General features: G+C 46.8%; 1 protein-coding gene across 4 annotated transcripts in view; it reads right to left on the bottom strand.

The window, feature by feature from the left end:
• Positions 1-9,512, bottom strand: part of NKAIN4 (sodium/potassium transporting ATPase interacting 4) — a 60,287-nt gene extending 50,775 nt beyond the window's left edge. For all 4 annotated transcript variants that reach the window (XM_054391931.1, XM_054391930.1, XM_054391933.1 and 1 more), the window contains exon 1: positions 9,447-9,512. In XM_054391931.1, coding sequence (XP_054247906.1) covers positions 9,447-9,500 — 54 coding nt within the window. In that variant the 5' untranslated portion in view covers positions 9,501-9,512. The remainder of the gene's footprint in view (positions 1-9,446) is intronic.
• Between the last annotated feature and the right edge of the window lie 13,453 nt (positions 9,513-22,965).

Genomic DNA, 22,965 nt, shown 5'->3' with positions numbered 1-22,965 from the left:
TCATCTCTGAAAGAAGGCAAGAGTGGTCCCAAGCCCCACAGCACGGAGTTGGGCACTCCTGAACATTTGGTGCCCAGCAGTAGTATTAATCAGACCCTACCACATACCCTCCACGAAAAGACCATCTGCTGAACTTCATCTAGGAAAGAACCCCAACATACTCCCAACATGAAGAAGCCATTTCTAAGGGCAATGATCTTATTTAGGGCTGCAGAATGATGTCCAAAACTCCTAAATATGAACAGTCTGAGTAAAGGCAGGATTTAGATTCCTCCTGATCTCCAGGTGGGTTAATGTCCTGGTACTGCGACCAAGCTCTGGTTACCACTGAGGTAATTTTCAGGTGGAGCTGGAGATAGACAGTGACTGTTAATTGTGGTGAGGCCATTTGTCCATGATGGGTGAACACACCAGGCAGAGCACTCCATGCAAGGTTACAATCAATATTTTACAAGTTCTATGTGGGTAATAAAATGCTGCTCCACCTCTTTCTTTAGTGGCCTACGTCTCACCTTCCCCGTTCAGTGGAAACGCTGCTTTCAGATGAACTAGCTCCAGTGAACAGTGCTTGGAAAATGCAATTCACCAGCAGACGTTTTAATCATACAATCATTTTGGTAGGAAAAGACCTTTAAGGTCATCAAATCCAACCACTAGAAGGGTTGAAGGCTGTTGTTAGGGTCACCATACACAGGACAGGTCCCTGTTCCCCAGAGCAGGGTCACAGGATGCATCTTCCCAGGCTTTGTATGTTTGCTCTGACTGTGTATTCATCTGAGCACCAGCATCCATTTTTGATTAGGTGTACTTAGCTCCTCAGTAACAGTCAGTCCTTGTTCAGTCACTTCTTTGACCAGGTACCTGGCTGCCCAGGTGCTCACTAATGACGGACAGAGTGTCATATATCACTCTAACCTATTCTCCTTAAGTCAGCAATGCCCCAAGTCACTTGGGGGTGGCACAGTGACAGGGAAAGACACTTGGAGAACTCCGCAGAGAAAATGTTGTGGCAGGGAAAGGTCCTCCTAGACCTGGAGGACCAAGCTCATGGGCAGCTCTGCAGGGTGTGGGATGGAGCAAGCCAGAACAGAGAGCCCTGTCTCACACTGCTCCAGACATCCCATCTCCAGGGACCTCATCAGTCAGATCCTCAGGTCTATTCTTGTCTTGTCTGAGGGCAGTGCAATGAGGAGCAAGTCTGTGTGGTGAGGGGCTGCCCCAAAGAGCAGAAGAGACATGAAGCACCGTGCAGCAAGATCACGTCTGTTGCTGTAACAGGCTGGCAACTTGTGCTCCTACACTTCTGAAAAGCAGGGGCCTAGGTGGACACCTGTGTGCTTGCTCCATTGGTGCAGAAAAAAATATGACGATGGTTGTGGTTTCCTAGAGCTTTCAGCATTTGATGGAAAAAAATGGATAGGAAAGAAAGATATTTTGCTGGCCTGGGAGAGCCTGGAGAGCAGGTGGGAAGCTGCCTGCAGGGCTGTCTGGTGGCTGAAAGGTGGCAAAGGAAGCTGGCACAGCAACTCCTGACGTCTGCCTTCTCCAAGCAGGTGATGAAGACAAGCTGTTGCCTTGATTCCCACAGCATATTTTCATTAAGCCGTGGCAGATAGCAGTGGAGGTCACTGCTTCCACACCATCATCCTTTCAGGTCGGGGATTCTGAGATCTCAGTCACCACACCTAGGCTCACCCAAACACATCCAGGATGAAAGGGGATCAGAAAAGCTGCTCTCCTTGTTTCCATGATTCCTCACCTTGGAAAGAGAATCCGGCATGTAAGCTTCCCTGATAAATAACATATTTGTATCTAACGTCCTGACAGAGAAGCAGCTGTGCTGAGAACAAGCCACAGACACCAGGTAAGTGGCAATTAAGTCCTTGTGGAAATCAGACCAAAAAAGCATCCCTTGGAAAAGACAGTTGATGAGCTGCACTGAAGTCAGGGAAGGATCTACTGATCATGCCCCAGCAGAGCTGCTGCTTGCTCCTCTTTACTCTGTGAAACCTCAGAACACAAAGCAATAGAACTTCTGTTCTTCATTTCACAAGGCCTTTCAGAGGTGGGTCCAGGGCTCAGCTAACCCAGGGAGATGCTGGAGCAACATCACCCTTGACTGTGTTGCATTAAGAAGAGTGTGGCCAGTAGGCAAAGGAAGGTTCTCCTTCCCTCTCTACTCTACCCTAGTGAGGCCACATCTGGAGTAGTGGTCCAGATCTGGGCTCCCCAGTTCAAGAGAGACAGGAAACTACTGGACAGAGTCCAGCAGAGGCTGGGGAAATGCTGAGAGGACTGGAGCATTGCAGAAGGACTGGAGTGTCTTGGTGAGGAGCAAAGGCTGAGAGCCCTGGGGCTGTTGAGTCTGGAGAAGAGCAACCCGAGAGGGGATCTGAGCAATGCTCAGCAAGAGCTAAAGGGTGGGCAGCAAGAGGCTGGGGCGAGGCTTTTGTCAGTGGTTACCAGTGCCAGCACAAGGGGCAGTGGGCAAAAACTGGAATCCAGGAGGTTCCCCCTGAACAGGAGGAGAAAATTCTTTGGTGAGGGTGCTGAAGCCCTGAAGCAGGCTGCCCAGAGAGGTTGTGGAATCTCCTCCTCTGGAGAGCTTCCAACCCTGCAGTGGCCACTGTGATCCTGGGCAAGCTGCTGTGGGTGTCCTGCTTTAGCAAGGGGGTTGGACTGAGTGATTTCCAGAGGTTCCTTCCATCCCCACCATGCTGGGATTGCGGGATTCTCTGGCAAGAAGAAAATGAAACAAGATTCTGGCTCTTATCAAAGCTCAGACAAGTGAAGCAGAAGTAATTTATTCTTATACTGAAAATCTCATGGACTTTAAGTTAATTCTGTGACTGTGGAATGGGTACAGAATATCTGATTGGCAATTCTGCAGGGTGTTTATTCACTGAGTTTCCTTCTACCCAAGCCCACTGGCCCATGAGCAGATGAGTCAGCTCCGCAAAGCACCACCCTGCAGCAACACCCAAGCCTGTACCTTCTCTTTGAGGACTTCTCCCCTTAAACCCCAACACACACTGAGTTTGGGGGAGACACAATGACATCAGAAACAAAAGGAAAAAAAAGGCAACACCAAACCAACTTCTTTTTAGTGAGGCATTTCAACTTTTCTACAGGAACTTAAAGACACTTCTGAAAAGTTCAAAGTATTTGGGGTTTGGCACAATAACTCCTCCATCATTTTCAGCACCATTTCTAAGTGCCAGAGTATTTTCTTTTTTTCTTATGACCAGAAATGTCCTTTCCCTCCCCTCCTTGTGTTCTGGAGACAGGGAATGGGACTTTTAAGACAAAAGTTTCCACTTAGTTGAAAACTCTTTCTACCAAACTTAATCCCAGAGACACAACCTACTGCAGCATGCACGTCACACCTATGGCAACCCGGGAGGAGTGGGGACAAAGGAAATCTCACAAGCATGAGGACACTCAATCACAAATTATCTCCGAAAAGAATAAAAGGCTCAGTTCTACCGACCTCAAAGCCAATGTTTTGTTAATGGAAAAGGGAACACTACAGCTGGGGCACTCACAGCTCCCTAGGTCATTCGTATTTTCTTAAGTGCTTGAGGGGCTATTCCAGGGTTTTCCTGGAGGAAAAGAGCTCACAATCTGGCTTTTGTTATCCAGTCTGTTCTCCAAGAGTTCCTACTTGAGGGCCCCTGGAACAGATTCTTGGAAGAGCTCCATTTTGCACCCCAGCCAGAATGATCCCAGTTTCCGTATATTATTAGCACACAATGGAGCAACGTCAGCTCCCTTAACCCCACACCAGCCAGGGACAAAGGTTCTCCATCAAGGGAGAAAAGGCTTCTTTTCTTCTTGCATGGGCCTAGTGCTTGGAAAGCAGAAAAAAAATGGAAGGTGAAGGAGCAGAGAGTGGCCAGGATAAATCAGAGTGGTCAGACAAACACACTGTTCAGCTGAAATAAAGCCCTGGTTCTCCAGGAAGAGTTGGCTTGCCCTCAGCTTGGCTATTTGGCTTAGCTTTTGCCAAAATTCATTCCTGGTCTGACTGGATTTGGTCAGAGGACACAAAGACAAGGGTCCTGTGAATCATTTGCAAACTCAGCCACCAGGATGGGAAACACAGATGTGGGCTGCTGGGCAAGGCACAATGTGCAACGGGGCACGTCTGAAACATGTACCCCGAGGTCCTCTTCCCTTGTGCTGCTCTTGGGCTTAGCCCCCTCTGCTACAGCAGTACTGACTCTAGCTGCTCAGGAAAAAGAAGTATCTCATATAAAATTGCAACTTTTTATAAGAAAAGCTCCACAACTCCATATTCATAGATATTGGCCAGCACAGCAAACATTTGCCAGCACATTTTTGTTTTTTCACCAAAAGATTCTGACCAAAGCTTGGGAGAAAAACAAACAAACAAATAAAAAACACACACACACAAAACAAACAAACAAACAACCCACCCACCCACCCACCCCCCCCCCCTAAAACAAACAAACAAACCACCAACCCCCAACTCAGAACTGTCTCTGGAAGCAGATACTTCTCATGAAAATATTAATTTACTCAAATCCCCAGATTCCTACTGCAAGTCAGCTCCAATGGAAAATGTTGATGAGCACTGTTATTGGCACAGCTTTAATTTTCCTTTGTCTGGAAGAGATACAGAGAAGACAGCATCTGTCAAACATAGCCTTTAGACTTATTATTTAGCCTAGAGTATTGTTCAAGCACTTCAAGAAAGGTTCAAGCCAGCATGATGCTAGGTGCTGTGTATATACACAAGACAGTTCCTTCCCCAGAGGGATTATATTTGAAGCATAAACGATGAAGATAAACAGCTGGGGAGAGCACAAGGTGATTCTGGGGTGGCATGGGAGGGTCCTGAGCAGTGCGATGAGCAGAGGGACACTGCGCTTCCCTTCACACCTGCTCTTGCCTCTGATGCTTTGTGCTCAGCCATACCGCAGCTGCCTGAGCTCAAAGCTCTCTCAGGAGACGCAGCAAATTGCCCCAGCTCCAGAGGCAGCCACAGAGGAGGGCAGAGATGGGTCTTGTTCTCCCCCACCCTATTTCCAGTTCAAAATGTCCCTGGGATGGAGAGGAAAAAAACAAGACAGGCATCTCCATAACCCCTAAACTGCAGATGCTGCAGTCCTGCTTGCTCCTTAACTTGGCAGGACGATGCCCTACCACCTTCCCTCTTGCAGCCCACATGTGCTGATCCAATCTAGTTCACCTTTTAAAATCATGCCCTAGATCCTCTCTTGCTGTCCAATCCCACCTGCCTGTCTGCCACCCTCCTCTCACTCTCTGCATGCTCTCCACTGCTTTGCCCCTCCATCAACTCACACAACCATTTTAGTTACAAGAGAGTAGTTAGAGAATGATCTGTGCTGGTTTCAAATAGTTTCCAGAACTGGTCACCCCCCTTCTGCAAAGACATTATAAAGGCATCACTGAGAAGGGAGGGAGAGAGAGGGAGAGCAGGAAAAAATAAGTAAATAAAGGTATATAGTTACTCTTGTTTAGTCTTGAGATATGGTCCCATCCCAGGGCACTGTGTTCTGCACTCATCTGAGGTATTAGTCACTTTTTCCATTAGAAGCTCTTACTCTAGGGGGATTTATAATGTATCTGTGAAATTGTCTCCAGGCTTTGCTTGGCATCTGAGCTCTCAATCCACAGACAGAATGTAAAGAAACTACAATTGTTTGATTTATGGGGACAGGGCATGGGGAGGGAGGGAATTTTTCCATGCTTGGTGGAAATAAATTCACGTAGTGCCTTCGGTGCATGATCAGGGCTCCAGCACACACACGGTTTGGGTGCAATCTCATGCTAGCAGAGAGGCAAGGAGCAAATGAATGGGTTTTTAATATCTCCCTGTCTGAGACCCAGCTCTTGTTTGTGGTTTCTCACCGTGACCCACCCAGACCATAGTCCTGCTGGGTGTGACAATCTGTCATACCACACAGGCTCAGAAATTCTACTCTTGACAAGCCTTTTTCAACTCTAATTTCTACAAGGGATGTTTTCTTCACCCTCTGCAGAGGCTCCCTCACAGAGTCCTGGCTTTTTCCTGAGGAGGCCTCTGCCTCATTTCACAGAATCATAGAATTGTCTGGTTAGAAGAGACCTTAAGATCAAGTCTAACTGTAACCTAACATCTGTCTAACCTTTGCACAACTCTTAGACCACGTCCCTAAGCTCCTCATCTGAACATCTTTTACACACTGTATGTTTCAATTGCCCAAAGGCTGAAAGGGACAAGCAAGGGCTGCCAACATGCTGTTGGTAACATCAGCACCTCAATAAGTGACTGTGCAAAGCGAGAGCTGGAAGGTGACGATACCCTTGGGATGCACAAACACTGAGTACAACTATCCCACCAGCTTGCTCATGGTCCTCCTCTGTGCCAGGGGTGAGGACAAGCTCATTTGCAACATGGCTCTGACCTGGGCCAACAGTCACCCAAACTTCTGGTGAAAGCAGAGGTGGATCAGGAAGAATGGAAGGACTAGCGACAGTAACACACCAGGATCAGGGGGAGGGAGAGGCAGAACCTTCATGCAGCCTCCCTGCAGCACTGATTGGCAAAGCAAGAGCCTAATGCGGAGGTTTCAAGGAAACAATTACCCAAAATTGGAACATATCAAATTATTTATTCAAACTACAGCCTTTCCTCCCCCCTTGATTAGCAAACCACTGGGGACTCAGCCCTGATTTCCTTCAGACAAACACACACAGCTCCACTGTATCTGCGCCAGGAGCTCGGCACATGGGGGGCTGAGGACCTCGTTGGTATTCACATTGTGTAGCAGCTCCCTGTATTCTCAGATTGGTCTGCAATCCACAAACTTTTTCTTTGGGATCACACACTGCAATGATGGATATGTTTGTTTTCTGCCTTGTTTTTCCAGGGAAACATTTAGGCTGTGGCAGGCAAACACTTTCCCACACACTCACACAACTACTTGCACCTAATAAAACAATTTCTATGAACCCACTGCAAGTGGAATTTCTAATTTAATTGTTTTTGGGAGCTTCCACTTGGGCTCAGAAATCCTAACCTTGACAAGCCTTTTTCAGCCCTAATTACCACAAGGGATGTTTCTTCAGCCTCTGCAGAGGCTCCCTCACAGAATCCTGGCTTTTTTTTGGGAGGCCCTCTGCCTCATTTCACAGAATCACATGATTGGAAGAGACCTTAAGATCATCGAGTCCAACCATAACCTAACATCTCCCTAACACAACTCTTAGACCATGTCCCTAGGCTTTTTCTAAAGCTTCCCTTTTATAAAGAGCCCCAGCAAAGCCTTGAGGAACAGACATGAAAACACCTAAAGAAACATAGTGCTGTATAAATGAAGTGGGAAATCCCAGTGCTGAAATCCTTTCCCCAGCCAAGTCAGAAGCAAAGCATCTCCTGACTAGAGAGGAACCAGAATTTCACCCCTGGGACTTTGGGAATGGGAGACATGGAGCTTGGCAACACTGAGGGAAGACTTTGAAGGGTTCAAAGTACCACATGAAGCAGCACAGAGACGTGAGAATAACAAACGAACTTCGCATCATTATAATTTATTGATGATCTTGGCCTGATGGCTTGTTTTGTCTTAGCAGAACCCACCCTGAGCAGCAGTGAGTCCTGCCTGTCACTAGACCCTACCCATGTGGAAGTGATGTAAAAAAGTTTGCTTGAAAACAGAACAAATCAAATTAAAACAAACAAACAAAAAACCCACCAGGCTGGATCTCCCTCTCACCTGAGCCCTTGCCAGGAACCAGCCAGGATCTCCTGACCTCACCCCCATCAGAGCACAGCTCCAGGAATTCCCTCACCGTAGCTCACTCTTTTCCAGCTCTACCAATTCGCCGTGGGAATCTAAACTTGCCTAAGAATGAGCCAAACTGATTCTTTTCTTCAAGGGGGAGGGTCTTAAAGAAAATAAAATGCTGGGGGTTCTTTGTCCCTGTCTCTTGGATACAAGAAAACTCCCATGCTTATCAGAAATCAGAACAACACGGGCAGCTCAGGGCTCTTTCTCTTTCCTATTCTTTCTTTTCCTTTCTCCAGTGTGTGCTTTAAAGCAGGATGACATAGCGACAGCTTTAGGAGACAGTGCCAGTTTCTAACGCAACACAGGGTACAGTTTCTCTCTTCTGTGATCACAGGTGAAAAATCAAAAGAAATAATCCAAGAGACTAAATGCAGTTCCCATCCATTCAGCTCGCTCATAAATATGCCCAGCAAGAGGCTTTGTGCCAGAAACCCCCCCCACTTCCACATGGATTTTGGTGAGCTACGAATCAAATCTTCAACCTGCATGGTGCCAGAGTTACTGGGTGGTGTCCCCACTTTCTTTCGCTCCAGTTTTATGCTGATGGTTTACATCTAATAAAAACTAGCAGGTTCCTTCTGAAGAGAGGTTCCTTCTAAAGAGAGGTTCTCTCGCACCTTCAATGAGGTCTCCCACTCACCGTCCCTCTGCAGAAACCTCACTGCTGGCACAGTGAGTAACTTGAACACAGAGAGTTTTCACCAGACTCACCCCTTGGCACTAGCTTCCTACTGAGCAGAAGTTAGCAGGAAACCTGCCTTTTTCTGCACTCTGCCAGAACTCCAAAATAAAGAAAATTTGGGAAAAGTAAATGAAATTAAACCAGATAGATGCTGTCATTTCAAGGCCTGAGGAGCCCTGCAGTCCATTAGCTATGGACAAGAAGGGGACCCTCCAGATCCAGGCTCGATGAACAGACACTCGGGGAACAACCAGACCTTTGTTTATCGTGTTCTCATGGACGCAGATGTCATGAGCATGAGGGACCCGTCCCCAGCAGGAACCCCGCTTCCTGCACACCAGGAAGTTTATCCCTCAGAAAATATGTTTCTCAGCGCATTCTATCCAAACACTTCATTCCTAGGAGGTCTGATACAAATTTCTGTCAAAGCATAATGGAACATGGGCGAGCAGAGTGGAGACAAGGGCGAAGGGAAGGGGGAATAAGGGTGAGCAGAGGAAGGGATACGGGCGAGCAGCGGGGGGATATGGGCGAGCCTTTTCTTGCAGCTGGACATGAAGGAGGCTGAAGGTACCGGTGGTTTTCGGCACGAATGAAGTTTGGTTTGGTTTGGTTTGGTTTGTGGCATCGCCACCGAGCCCTTAGGGAGTCCTTTCACCGAGTGATTTCTACGTTTTTTTTCAGTCGTATTTTGAAAATACGAATGTAGGAATCGAGAACTAATCCCCCCACCTCCCCGCCCCGAAGCGTTTCTCCGAGTTTTAGTTTTAGCTAAATCCTCCCGCATAGCAAAGTGCAGCCTGACATCTCTCTACCTTCCTCCTCCTCAACTTCATCTCGGAGCCACCACCAGCACCGAGGCTCTGGAGGGGAGGGCTGATCCGAACCCCTTAATTCTTCACCATCCTGTTCCCCCTCCTAAACCCCGAGGCGGCTTCACTTACCAACTGCAAAGTGCAAAGGAAGATCAGGGTGCAGCGCCCGGTGCAGCATCCCATGGTCCCCGGGCAGCGGGGGCAGGGCAGCCCGGCCCACAGCTTCCGCCACCGGGATCGGGCAGGGACGAAGAGAAGGAGGAACGGAGGGAAGGTCGGTCGCGGCGGTTGCCGGAGCCTCTCCAGGAGCCGAAGAGGTGGCAAGCGGGGTCACAACTTAAAAGGGCAACGCTCTGGTGCCAGCTGCTGTCCCGAATGCGGGGCGGGCGCTTAGTTGTCGCTGGGATTCACACCCCACCTCCAAGAGCAGGAGGGGTGGGATGTTGTGCGTCGCCGGGCGGAACCCTCCCCCGATGGGGCTGAGCCAGGCAGCGCAGCTGCTTTTCCCCTGGGGAGGGCTGGTGGGGCAGCCCCGAATGTTTTGTTTTGTTTTGTTTCGTTTCTTTTCCCTTGATGGGACGTTTTGTCCTCAGGAGGTGTTGGCTCTTCCGCTGGCTGGGGCGGTCCGGGGGTGTGCTGGACAGGGGAGCTGTACATATAGGGCATGGAGCCTAGAAGGCATCTAGGAGAGCGGAATCCTCTCCCCTTTCCTCCCCGTGGTCACCTTAAAAGTCATGAAGTTTAGGATTAACCTGAAATACAATGGGTTTTCCCCTTGGGAGTTGGACTAGATGACTTTTGGAGGTCCCTTCCAACCCAGACCATTCTATGATTCTATGGAATTTGTCAACCAGAGTGCATGTGGAAGACAAACTCCAAAAGGGGAATAAGACAAGGAATTGTTTTAAATGCACATTTGTGGGTATTTGAAAATATACAGCCAGTCTTGTGCATGAATCACTGCTGAGTAACAGCAGAGGGATACAGGGGAGCACCTCTGCTCTTCCAAGAAGAACTTCTGCCCAAGAGCTCTCTACAAACCACACACCACACCCTGCATCTGTAGAGCGGCAACTCAATCTGCTTCAGCTGAGAACAGCACAATTCTACCAGCACACAACCAGCACCCTCACACCCCCACAGTCCTTCATATTGCCTCTTCTCCACAAGCAGCAGCAGGGTCCAGAGGCTGTGGCATCACGTCAGCCCTCCCTGTACTACACGTTTCTGATGGGGCTGAGGAGCTAGTCAGACACCACACACGGTGAGTGGGACAGACTGGTTGCTAAGCTCAACATAACAAGATAAGAAGCTTTGGGAGAGACTCATCTGATGATGATGTCTCTGCAATCTCCAGTGACTCCACGTGATGCACCACAATTTGCCCCATTACTCTTAGGTTCCTCTGAAGTCAGGGCTTGACTCCTGCCCCCAAAGCAGGCTGTGACGGCACCATGAGTGACCAGTTCCACTTTCCTTTCAAATAAACATGCCACACGGCTTATTGCAGAGGTGTGAGGAGGTGGCAGCTGAAATGGTAGGAGCTCTACCATTTTAGTCCAGGAGGCCACTGACTATGCCCCAAGAAAACTGCAGTACTATGAATTTTAGTTAAACCCTTTGCATTAGGAACGGTATTGTGATTCAAATCAGCCACAGGGTGAAACAGAACAAACAAAAAAGCCAACTCTGAATACCTGAGATAAGGATTCAGATTCTGAACTGATCACAAATTCTACTAGTTTTAAATGGTAAAGGATATTGATTACCTGACCTGTGCACTGTGCTTAACCAGGGCATCAATGAATCCAGTCAGATCCAATAAACCATGTTACTACAGGTGAAAGAAATACAAAGCAGAAAACAATTTACTTCATCCAAGAAACTGGGTTCCAGCATTTGTGTTCCCAGGAAGATGGGGTTTGGATGGTGGAGGCAATAGGAGCAAAGATCAATTTATTTTTGATGAAAGGAGGTGAAACACTCTTTACAAACTGCATAGGGAGGTCTCACTCTGGACTGATGCAGGCAATCTGACATCAGAATTAAAGCAGGAGAACAGGCTGGGTTTAGGCTAGTTTGTGTGACATGCTCTGGCGACTGCTGGGAACAGCGTGGGAAAGGCTGGGTTGAAGGCTGGGCTGCAGCCCTGCAGACTAGAACCTGGCCTTTGTGCCATTTCTTAAGGTTTCTTGCCTCTCATGGACTGCCTCCTGCTTTTAAAAGCCTCCTGTAAGCAAAGTGATTTTCCAGCTTGGTTCTACTACAAAGGAGACATCATGTGAGACAGCAAAAGGTACTGCTGTTAAAAGCTGAGTTTGACATAAACAGGCGTTTCTCCACCTGCACTTTTATCTTGATAAGCTAAATAAAAAGCAATCATGTGTTGGCTGGGACCCCACAAACGTCTCCAAGAAAACACACTGACTCCCCTTAGCTAGTTAAGAAGGATGGAACCACAGGGATAATGTGACCTGGATTTCAAAGAGAAAAACATACAACTCCCAGAGCCTGATCTTATCATCTTCATTCATATGATTTTTTACCTACACTGGTACAGCAGGAGGCCTGGACACAGTGTGGATCTGCTTTTAAGCAATCCACTGGTTTTAGTGGGGCTACTCACATGTTGACAGTTGGACATGTGGACCACATTATGGTCTTCATCCTCTTCTGATTATCGATACCAGTGGACGGGCACTGAGTTTGAGTCTCCTGACAACACCTGCAGACCTCTAGAAAATGCTTTAGTTCCATGACATGAAATTGGATCCAAACAAATAAACACACAGGACTTAGATCCTAATTGGGTTTATTTAATTAGCAGGTAGATTAACAAGGCACCATTGGATGAGGCAGCACAGAGGCTGCCAAAACACAGTACACTCATGTGTCCTACATCACCAGTGATCCTCACTACCACTAAACAGTAGTACTTTGGCTTGGCATGGCCACGGCAGCCATCAGCATCTCCTAAAAACTGCTCCAAATCCTGCCTCACCTGAATTCCTGCACAAGTGCTACAGGGCCACACATCTACCCTGACAGTTTAGCTCATAAATCCAATGACAACTTTAAATTAGCAAAACCAGAAAGCAAACAAAAATTGTTCAGTGCCCTGAGGTTTTTACTTCCTGGAGTATAACCTTGTCCCCAGCTTCTGCTGGGCAAAATCTTGCTTTGAGACTCCAGTCCGGATGTGAAAAAGGATTTCTCCTGATTAAGGGGCTTTGGATTGGGGTCTGAGGACTTCTCATCAGCGATATTGGTCCCTGATGTGTATACACAGAGCAAGGCAATCACAGGTAGCTCTCCATGGGACAACCATCAGAAGACCAAGGAAAAGGGATTCAGTCAAGCAGCCATTACCACGGTTCTCTCCAAGTGCTGTTCCACAGGTGTGTTTATGAGATCTCAGTTGTTTCCTTTGTCCTCCTTTAATTCCTGAGGATGACCTCACACTTTAAGATCCTGATGCACAAACTGGTCACATCTTGACTTTCATGGAGAGAATGAAACCCAATTGGGAATTATCCTCAGGTTCAAATGATGCTCCAGAGAGCAAATATTCCTGTCCTCAGCTTGTGTTTGAATCAGGAACCTGTTCCCATCCAAACTTGTTGTGCTGATGAGGTTGCACGGATCCAGCTGCACTGCTAGGGGAGATTAATCTATGGCAATTGTTATCACTTGTTCCTGGCTGACTACATCCACATCAAGAAGCCACAGGTTTGCTTCAAAAGAACTCAAGAAGCAAAGTTTGCAAGCTTGAAACAAAGCAGCAATGTCTTCCCACAGTTTGTTTGCTCTCTCTATTCATAGCTTCTTCCCTCTGACAGATCAAGATGAGCAACAGAGGCTAAAAGTATGAGCTGGGGACACCTTTCTTCACAGCCCAAACCCTGTAACTGCCACAGCTGCTGAAAGCTGTGGATGGTCTCACACACCACGATTAACACAGGGTGCATTATTATGCTCAGTTCACTTTCATCCACCTCCTCTCCACTTTAACAGCCACATCTGGGCCACGCTGCCTTTACAGATGTCTGATCAGATGCAGCGGGGTCAGAGTACTCCAACCTTATCAGTGCCACATCCAAAAGGCAAAGCCTGCCTGACCCAGCGCTTTATGGCCTTAGGAGCTAATCTGCCACCCTGCTCCCCTCCTTCAGGGCAGACAGCGGCCTTCCCAAAATGATATATCACATCATATTTCTGTCACAAGTTAGAGGTAAACCCTGCTGCCAGCCTCCTTGCTGAGGGCAGCTTTCCACTCTGCACAGCAGTATTTGGCAGGGGACACAGTCAAAATGATCACCTAAGAGCTGGGTGAGCTGTGAAGCTTCCTGCCACAGGATGCTGTGGATGCTGAAAACATGTGTGGGTACAAATGGCTTGTGATAAATCATCTTCCTGGGTGGGAAGAGCTCTGCTCTGTCTCCTTAAAAGAATAATCATAGAATCATAGAATCATAGAATCAACCAGGTTGGAAGAGACCTCCAAGATCATCCAGTCCAATCTATCACCCAGCCCTAACCAATCAACTAGACCATGGCACTAAGTGCCTCATCCAGGCTCCTCTTGAACGTCTCCAGTGATGGTGACTCCACCACCTCCCTGGGCAGCCCATTCCAATGGGCAATCACCCTCTCTGTGAAGAACTTCCTCCTAACATCCAGCCTATACCTCCCCTGGCACAGCTTGAGACTGTGTCCTCTTGTTCTGCTGCTGGTTGCCTGGGAGAAAAGACCAACCTGCCACTGGCTACAACCTCCCCTCAGGTAGTTGTAGACAGCAATGAGGTCATCCCTGAGCCTCCTCTTCACCAGGCTAAACATCCCCAGCTCCCTCAGCCTCTCCTCATAGGGTTTGTGTTCCAGACCCCTCCCCAGCTTTGTTGCCCTTCTCCGGACACGTTCCAGTACCTCAACGTCTCTCTTGAATTGAGGAGCCCAGAACTGGACACAGAACTCAAGGTGTGGCCTGACCAGGGCTGAGTACAGGGGAAGAATAACCTCCCTTGTCCTGCTGGCCACACTATTCCTGATACAGGCCAGGATGCCATTGGCTTTCCTGGCCACCTGGGCACACTGCTGGCTCATGTTCAGCCTACTATTGACCAGCACTCCCAGGTCCCTCTCTGCCTGGCTGCTCTCCAGCCACTCTGTCCCCAGCCTGTAGCACTGCTTGGGATTGTTGTGGCCAAAGTGTAGAACCCTGCACTCAGCCTTGTTAAATCTTATCCCATTGGCCTCTGCCCACCCATTGAGCCTGTCCAAGTCCCTCTGCAGAGCCCTCCTTCCCTCCAAAAGATCAACACCTGCTCCTAACTTGGTGTCATCTGCAAATTTACTGATGATGGACTCAATTCCTTCATCCATATCATCAATAAAGATATTGAACAGGACGGGGCCCAGCACTGATCCCTGGGGGACACCACTAGTGCCTGACCGCCAACTGGATGGATCACAGAATGATAGAACTCTTTTGGTTGTGCAGACCTTTAAGATCTTTGAGTCCAACCATTATCTAACTCTATACACTGGATACAGTGACAGGACCTAGCTGCTGGTGGCCAGAGGTTGTCACTGCTCACCTTGGCTGTAAGAACTGGATTCAGTGATGTTCCCGTGTGTCTGACTGAAGACCTTTTACACAGAAAAGAATTACTGAAATAGAGCATGAGAAAAGGGCAAGGACTTCTGACCTTCTCATTTCAAACCTGTAGCTTTTGAAACCTCCCACTACCTTGGAGTAATACCTAGACAGTTGTTACAGAGCTCAGCTGCTCTGGGACTGAAGCCAAGACTATCAAAGCAAGAAACCTAAAGAAAGGCAGCAATACCACAAACACGTCCTTCTCTCCAGAGGGACCAGAGAGGCTAAGAAGACCAAGCTGAGCAGCACTGTAGTAGCACACCCTCAGCAAGTGATGTCCAAAGGAACTATTCTCTGCTCTTACCCATCTTGTGCAGCCAGTTGAATACATCCTGGAGAAAAACAGCTCTGTGAGAGCAGGGCATAGTGCTCTAAAAATTATTCTCATCACCACAGAAGAAAGGAAACAATGTCAATGGCTTTTGTGCTTTGAAATGGCTCCCCAGCAGCCCAGGGCAGTCTGTAGAATTTATCAGAATGGATGTGTGAAATCTGTCATTTTCTCTCTGATCTCTGGGAAGTCTTAGATGTTGAAAGGGGAGGTGGCTCCTGCTCTGGCTTTTTGGCATTTCTGCACCAGTGTCATCTACATTCTGCACTGGTAATTTTCTAATATTAACCTGCTGAGCTGCACAAGGAACGTGCAAGTGGAGGACGGCAGAGGTAGAAGTCAGACGTGCAAAGCTCTCCAGAATGTCAGAATACTAGCAAGGTGAACAATGTGTCCACACTGCACTGACAGAGCTACTTTGTTTATATGATCAAGGGCTTATAGGATGGAAACACAACTGGCACTGTTCCTCCCTTTAATCAAACACAAAAACACCCACTTACTGCTACAGCAGAGCCAAAGTGCAAATTCACACTTTTACAACTTTAATAAGATGCTGTGACAATTCTGCCATGACATCCGCAAGCAGCCTTTCAAATAACTCTTTTTTTCTGCTTCTTCATGACTATAAAGGAAAAAATATAGAGACAGAAACACTTTGAAACCTGCCAGCAGTTTTGTTAGTCTGAGAGGGTAATTTGTGCCATTACCTCACCTGGGTAGTAGCAGCAGTGAGGAGCCTCTCACCTCCACTGAAATTCCCAGTCTGCCTTATTTACAACCTGGAGGCTGAGAACATGAAACAACTACTGAGCTCTTTGGGAAGAGCTGATCAAATTAGGGTCATAGCAGCTCGGGGAATTGCATGCCAGCATTTTCAGGGTAAAAGGCACAAGTGCTTGCTAAGGGACAGCCTGGGGTGGAGAGGATGGAGCACCTGAAGGGTTAATTCACAAAGGAAAAGCAAGCTGTCACAGCGGACACCCCAGCATCTTGGCTCATGCAATCTGAGTCCCTGGCATGATTGCAGCCACACTTCCAGCTGCAATTTCACTCTCAGTGTGACTGCAAGGTCCCTCGGTATTGATACCAAGTGATTAATTAAGGTATCCATGAAACAGTTGCATTTCTTAACTGATATGACACAAAAAGAGCCCTGAAGGGTGAGAGCAGTCTTCAATTTTGGGCAGTGGCTCAGGGTACTCTCCTTTAGACAATGTTCTTCCTCATTTGCTTAGGAATCATTCTTTTAAGAAATTCCCCAAGCTAAATTAACAAGACTCATGTGATGGGGAAAAAATAAATAACAATTTTTTTTGGTGTCTTTTGAAGCTCATCTACAGCAGTGTGTGTATTAAGTGTAGGGTGTCAGGAGCTGGTGCATACAAGCATTGCCCCAAGGCAGATGGTATGAAACGTGCAGTCAGAAGCTGTTTGAACACGTGCACACACAAAACAGAGTTCCTTTTTGGCCATGTTTTCACTGATACTCTTTTCAATCCCAGTCAGTGAGAGCTAATGTGTATTAAGAAGTCAGCAGTGTCAGGTGCCACCAGGTGGAAAGAGCATTTGTGACACTCATTTGCTTTAGGAAGAATTTATTGTCTTGGAAATAAGGCACTTGAACCAGACTCCCAAAGTTCATTCTCAATATTCAGAGTAGACACAGCCAGCCAGCAGCACTTCCAGCCTTTTTCATCCTGCACACACTGTGAGATTCAACAAGGCCAAGTGCAAGGTCCTATACCTGGGTCAGGGCAGTCCTCAGTATCAACACAGACTGTGGGATGAAGAGATCACAGGATCACAAGATGTTAGGGGTTGGAAGGGACCTCTGGAGATCTTCAGAGACACAAGTCTCTGGAGATGGAGAGACAAGTCCTGCAGAGGAGGACTTGGGGATGCTGGGGGGTGAAAAGCTGGACATGAGCCGACGACATGCCTCCCAGACCAGACAACCATATCCTGTGCTGATCCCTAGCAGTGTGGGCAGCGGGGGCAGGGAGAGAATTCTGCCCCTCTGCTCTGCTGAGACTGCCCCTGCAGTGCTGGGGCAGCTCTGGAGTCCTCAGCACAGACAGGAACCTGTTGGAACAGGGCCAGAAGAGGCCACAGCAATGCTAGGCAGGCTGTGAGGCCAGGCTGAGAGAGTTGGGCTTGTTCAGCCTGGAGAGGAGAAGGCTCTGGGGAAAACTTCTGGTGGCCTTTCAGTGCTTAAAGAGGCCAAGCAAAAACCTGGGGACAGACTTCTGAGCCAGGCCTGTTGTGACAGGACCAGGGGTGATTATTTGAACTGCAAGAGGGAGATTTATACTAAATAGGAAGAAATGTTTGACCCTGAAGGTGGTGAGACCCTGGCCCAGTTTGTCCATAGAGATGGTAGATTCCTCACCCCTGGAACCATTCCAGGTCAGGTTGTTCAGGGCTCTGAGCAACCTGCTGTAGTTGCAGATGTTGCTGCTCACTGCAGGGGTGTTGGACTAGATGACCTTTAAAGGTCTCTTCCAGCCTAATCCAATCCGTGATTCTCTGCTAGATGGCCACTCTGAATGACAATGATAAAACCTGTGACCTGACACACACATAGCTGACACTGACCACAAAACTAAAGCTGTTTATAGTAATAGCTGCTTGTTAAATAAAAGCTTTTCCTTTCCTGTTTGCTGTTTTAATATCAATATTTAACATGCTGCCTCGTATGGAGACTTTCCAAATGGTGTCTCATCCCCAAAATGACAGAACTGTGCAGCTCTGATGGGGGTCTCTAAATACAATACTGCTAATGCTAATACTGCTTAAGCTTTTCTTCAGCTGTAGCTTGGAAGGCTGTTGTAGTAACCTCATGGACAGTAAAAAAGCAGGCATTAAACTGGACTCCCAGCTGCACAGAGGAGTGGAGTAAGCTCAAATCAGAAGTGAATTTCCTATAAATACACAGTGGAAGGCTGGGTCCTGAGTAATCAGGCTGTGGTGTGAGAGGCAGGACTCCTTGGTTTAGCTGCTGGACTAAACTCCTGCCTAAGCTCTAGCTTCTCCTGTCTGACCACCAGTAGGGCTGGACTGGTAAGGAGATGTAGTTACAGGTTTTGCCAGTGTCAAGTTAACCAAAGAAATGCCTCAGAAAAGCCCTTAGAGATGGGTTTCTCAGCTGAAAAGGAAGGACAAAGGAATGTTCCCTCGGACACTGAGAGGGCAGCAATTATTTTCTCGAGTGCATGTGGCATTCCAGAACCTAATGGCAGCATTCATGGTAGCTGGGTGAGGTTGCTATGCTGTGGCTGCCTAATGCAGTCAATATCAACACTCCTGAATGTTATAGTTAAAATGAAATGGATCTTATTTGTTCATCATGATAAATAAGAATAAAACAATGAACATTTACTAACTACTGGGCTGATGTTTCACCCCATGGCAGAAATATTTCACACATTACTTTCCTAATATTTTTTCGTAGGTGACATCATGTCACCTAGGAATGAGATTCTATCAAGATTTACAAAACCAAGACTCCCCCTGAAATCACTCTTGAGGTCTCAAGCCTATTAAGTTAAAAATGAGATGGAGTCTTTGGTGGATCAGGTGACGACTTGCTTACAGGTCACGAAGTGTTGCTATTCAGAGCAAAACAACACACAGAAGCACAAAAAAATAAACCCTCCAAGGGAAAGGTGTTATCACATTCCCGTCGATTAACCAGACTTACTCAGGGAGCTGAAAGGGCTGAGTTTGGGGTTTTATTATTATTCACACAGTTATAGTTACATAAGTCGTAAGTAACGACAGAGCAGAACTGGAGTAGTGACTTTTATCAACCAAACAGAACTGTTCCTTGCTTCTCACTCTTCAGATTTATCCCACATTTATCTAACAAGGATGTCTATGCTTCTTTTTTGTTCCCCCCTCAATTTAAGCACTGTGACACCCTGCATGTTACTTTCATATAGTGGCTCATCTCAGGTTTGTTGGTAAGAAAAAGGTAGTAAAAATCCACAGCTTCTTCTCCTTTTCCTCTCCTCTGCCCTAGTGAGGTCACACCTGGAATCCTGTGTCCAATTTGTGACTCCCCAGTTCAAGAGAGACAGGGATCTGCTGGAGAGAGTCCAACAAAGAGCTATGAGGATGACTGCAGGACTTGAACATCTCTCCTATGAAGAAAGATTGAGAGACCTGGGGCTGTTTATTCTTGAGAAGGCTGAGAGAGAAGGCTTTCTATAAATATCTGAGGGGTGGGTGTCAAGATGAAAATGCCAGGCTCTTCTCGGTGATGCCCAGTGATAGGACAAGGGACAATGAGTATAAGCCAGAACACAGGAGGTTCCACCTCAGCATGAGAAACCTCTTTGGTGTGTGGGTGATGGAACAGTAGAGCAGGCTGCCCAGAGAGGTTGTGGAGTCTCCTTCTCTGGAGACACTCAAACCTGCCTGGAAGTATTCCGGTGTGACTTGCTCTAGGTGACCCTGCTTTGGCAGGGGGGTTGGACTTAATGGTCTCTAGAGGCCCTTCCCAACCCCTAACATTCTGTGGTTACGTGATTCTTAGTCCATAAGAATGCTGCTACTACTGAGGATTGTATTCAGCCCCCTTGTTAATAAGAAAAGTTTAAATAAGGGTTTATTGTTTCTTCTTTTTCCTTTAGTGTTTAAAGAGTCACCAGGAACTCCTCCAAGCCGCATGCTCACGCTGTCACTTGTTCTAGAAGAGCATTTTTCAGGTATTTATGGGCAATTTAAAGTGAGTTGTAGTGCCACTTCATTTCTGTCAGGGGCTGCAATATTTACTAGCCAAAATCAAGCATTATTACTAGATTAGAAAGGGTTTGGGAAATCTGTAAAAGAGGAATAAGGGAAAATGAATGCTCTTTGATTTAAATCCACTTCCAGAGACCTTTTTTTCACCTAATAAATTTCAAAGCCATCATTCAAAACCATTAATTTACAGGCAAAACTGCACAGTAGGTAGGTTATCTTAATAAGCTTTCACTTGCTATTACCTCACTGCAATTACAATGACACAGAATTAATGAAATCTTTGCAGAACTGGGTTCTAGTTGTTTTCTGTGCTCTCAAATCAACAATCCTTCACATGTTTGAGTATTAGCCTTTGTACAATTACTTCTATCTGAAAAATCTCAACCTGGAAAACAGCTCCAAAAGGCTGTGCCTGCCTCAGATTTGATTATTTTAATCCTGTGATTTGTTCCTTATCATCACATTTCATATGTGCTTGGCAGTGGGCATAACAATTATAACAATGGCAATTGTGCTAAAAATATTTGTAATTTAATTCCAAGCACAAATCAGTTCATAACTAGAAAAAAGGAAAAAGTAGGGAATACAATGCAGGATGCCTTTGTAAATGTTTCTCATTGGCATCATCTATTATCTTGACGCTTGTCCCACATTGCAGAGTTGGGAAGACAGCTATGCACGCATCCCAGATTCCAGGAAGGGAGCAAACTGGACTTGCCAGGGAATGGCATGTATTTATTTCCTTACTAAGAAAGGCAAATGTTGGTGGCTTCTCTTCATTCCTACTGAAAACCAGATAGTCTCACCCTGAAGCCTTTGCTCATGCAGGTAAGTCTTTGCTGTTCACTGTACACCAGGGGTTAAAGATGATTCCTGGCTCAGGGCAAATTATCACAGAACCATAGAATGCCAGGTTGGAAGGGAGCCCAAGAATCATCTGGCCCAGCCTTTCTAGGTAATAGCCTATCCAAACTGAACTGGCCCAGCACCCTGTCAAGCTGAGTCTTAAAACTGTCTATTGTAGGGGAATCCACTGCTTCTCTTGGGAGATGATTCTAATGTCTGACTGTTCTAATGGTGAAACATTTTATTCTGGAGTCCAGTTGGAATCAGCTCAGGGTAACTTGTACCCATTACCCCTTGTCTGTTCCATGGGACTCTTTATAAAAACAGAGTCTCCATTCTCCTGGGAGCCACCTTTTATTATACTACGAGTATAGTGAAAACAGAAGCTCTATCTTCTGCTTATTTGGTCACAGCAGTTCTGATCCCAGAAACACAAAGCTGTCACTGCAAGAGTTTCCTGCTCAGACACAGTGTGAACATGCGGGTTTGGTAAATGAACAGCATTCATGGAAGGCATCCATCTCCTGGCCCTGCATCACAAGGGATGGAAAATGTTGCCTAACACTGCTCACCTGAGGCTGCGAGCACACGGGCTGAATGTGCAACATGTGCCCCTGCAGACCTCCTGCAGAGCCATGACCCACACCGAGTTACATGGAAAAACTCAGATTAATAAAACTCATTAGCCCCCGTAATACAGCACCTGCATAATGGGAACCTCATTGTCCATTATTTCACGTTTACCAGAAAATAACGGTGCTGATCAGAAGAGGATTGCTTTCTCCTTAACTGGAAGAGCAAATTATTTAAGCCGAGTTTGCTTCATATTTCATACCCCTCCCTCCATCCTCCAGCACACATGTTTAAGGGCCCATTATCTTCTCCTTGATGCAAGGAGGTTATATATGTAGCTACCATTAATGGTCATGAAAATGGCTCCGGTAAAGCTTCAGTGCATTGATAGTAAGATAATAGCCTACTTATTAAGTAAGAAGGCCAGACTAGGAGTTGCACTGAAATAAGCAGCACATTGTCCCTGTAGGGCTCATATGTGAATGCTAAAGCATTGCTCTGTGTCTACAGTTGATTAAAACAAAAATTAGTGATAACATGAATGCAGTCTCCTGGCACATGCCTTCTAAGCACCGCAAAGCAGCCCTGGGTCCTCTTTCCATCCCATACACCCTCACCCTTGGGTTGTGTCTCTGGAGAGCAATGGATGGAAATAGTCTTCTGATAGCAGGAGTGGAGTTGGTGGTTTCATGCTATCCTCAACCTGCTCTCCTGGTATAGGAGGAGTGCAGCCTCATCGGCAAAACCCTTGTCAGCTCACAGAAATAACTGACTGGAAAAACTCTCCATAATGTGATATAATTAATTTTTATGGACAATCTCCCCTCAGAACTAAAGGACCGATTATTGTTCTTTTTCAGTCTGGATGTGTAAGGAGTGGAGTGCACACAGAATTGTAACTAGTGATAAAACAAGAGAGAATGGCCTCAATCTGTACCAGGGTTGGTTGAAGCTGACATTGAAAAGGTTGTCAAGTCCTGGAACAGACTGCCCACGGAGGTGGTGGGGTCATTATCCCTACACATGCAGTGTTTGGGGACACAGATTAGTGGTGGACTTGCTAAAGTAGGGTTAACGTCTGGACGTGATCTTGAATCGATTCTATCATTCTGTGAATTATAGAATTGTGTTTTTTTGGAAAAGCCCTTTAATAAGATCATCAAATCTGACACTGCCAGGTCACCCCTGACAACCCTTTGGGGGAAGAAATTGTTCCTCATATCCAACCTAAACTTCCCTTGGAGGAACTTGTTTCCTTTCAGCTTGTCACTTGTTCCTTGGGAGACCGACTCCCACCCGGCTCCAGTCTCCTTTCAGGGAGCTGCAGACAGACAGAAGGTCTCCCCTCAGCCTCCTTCTCTCCAGGCTGAACAACCTCATCTCCCTCAGCTGCTCCTCACAAGACACTTCACCAGCAGTTCGCTGTAAACTTTATTTTGGTTTTGTCTGTTTGAAACACAGGATTACTGGGGACAGGGAGTGCACCCAGA

The sequence above is a fragment of the Indicator indicator genome, chromosome 24 (assembly GCF_027791375.1).
Source record: "Indicator indicator isolate 239-I01 chromosome 24, UM_Iind_1.1, whole genome shotgun sequence".
Lineage (NCBI taxonomy): Eukaryota > Metazoa > Chordata > Aves > Piciformes > Indicatoridae > Indicator > Indicator indicator.
Note: the sequence above shows the minus strand (reverse complement) of the source record. Positions and strands in the feature narration are given on the sequence as shown.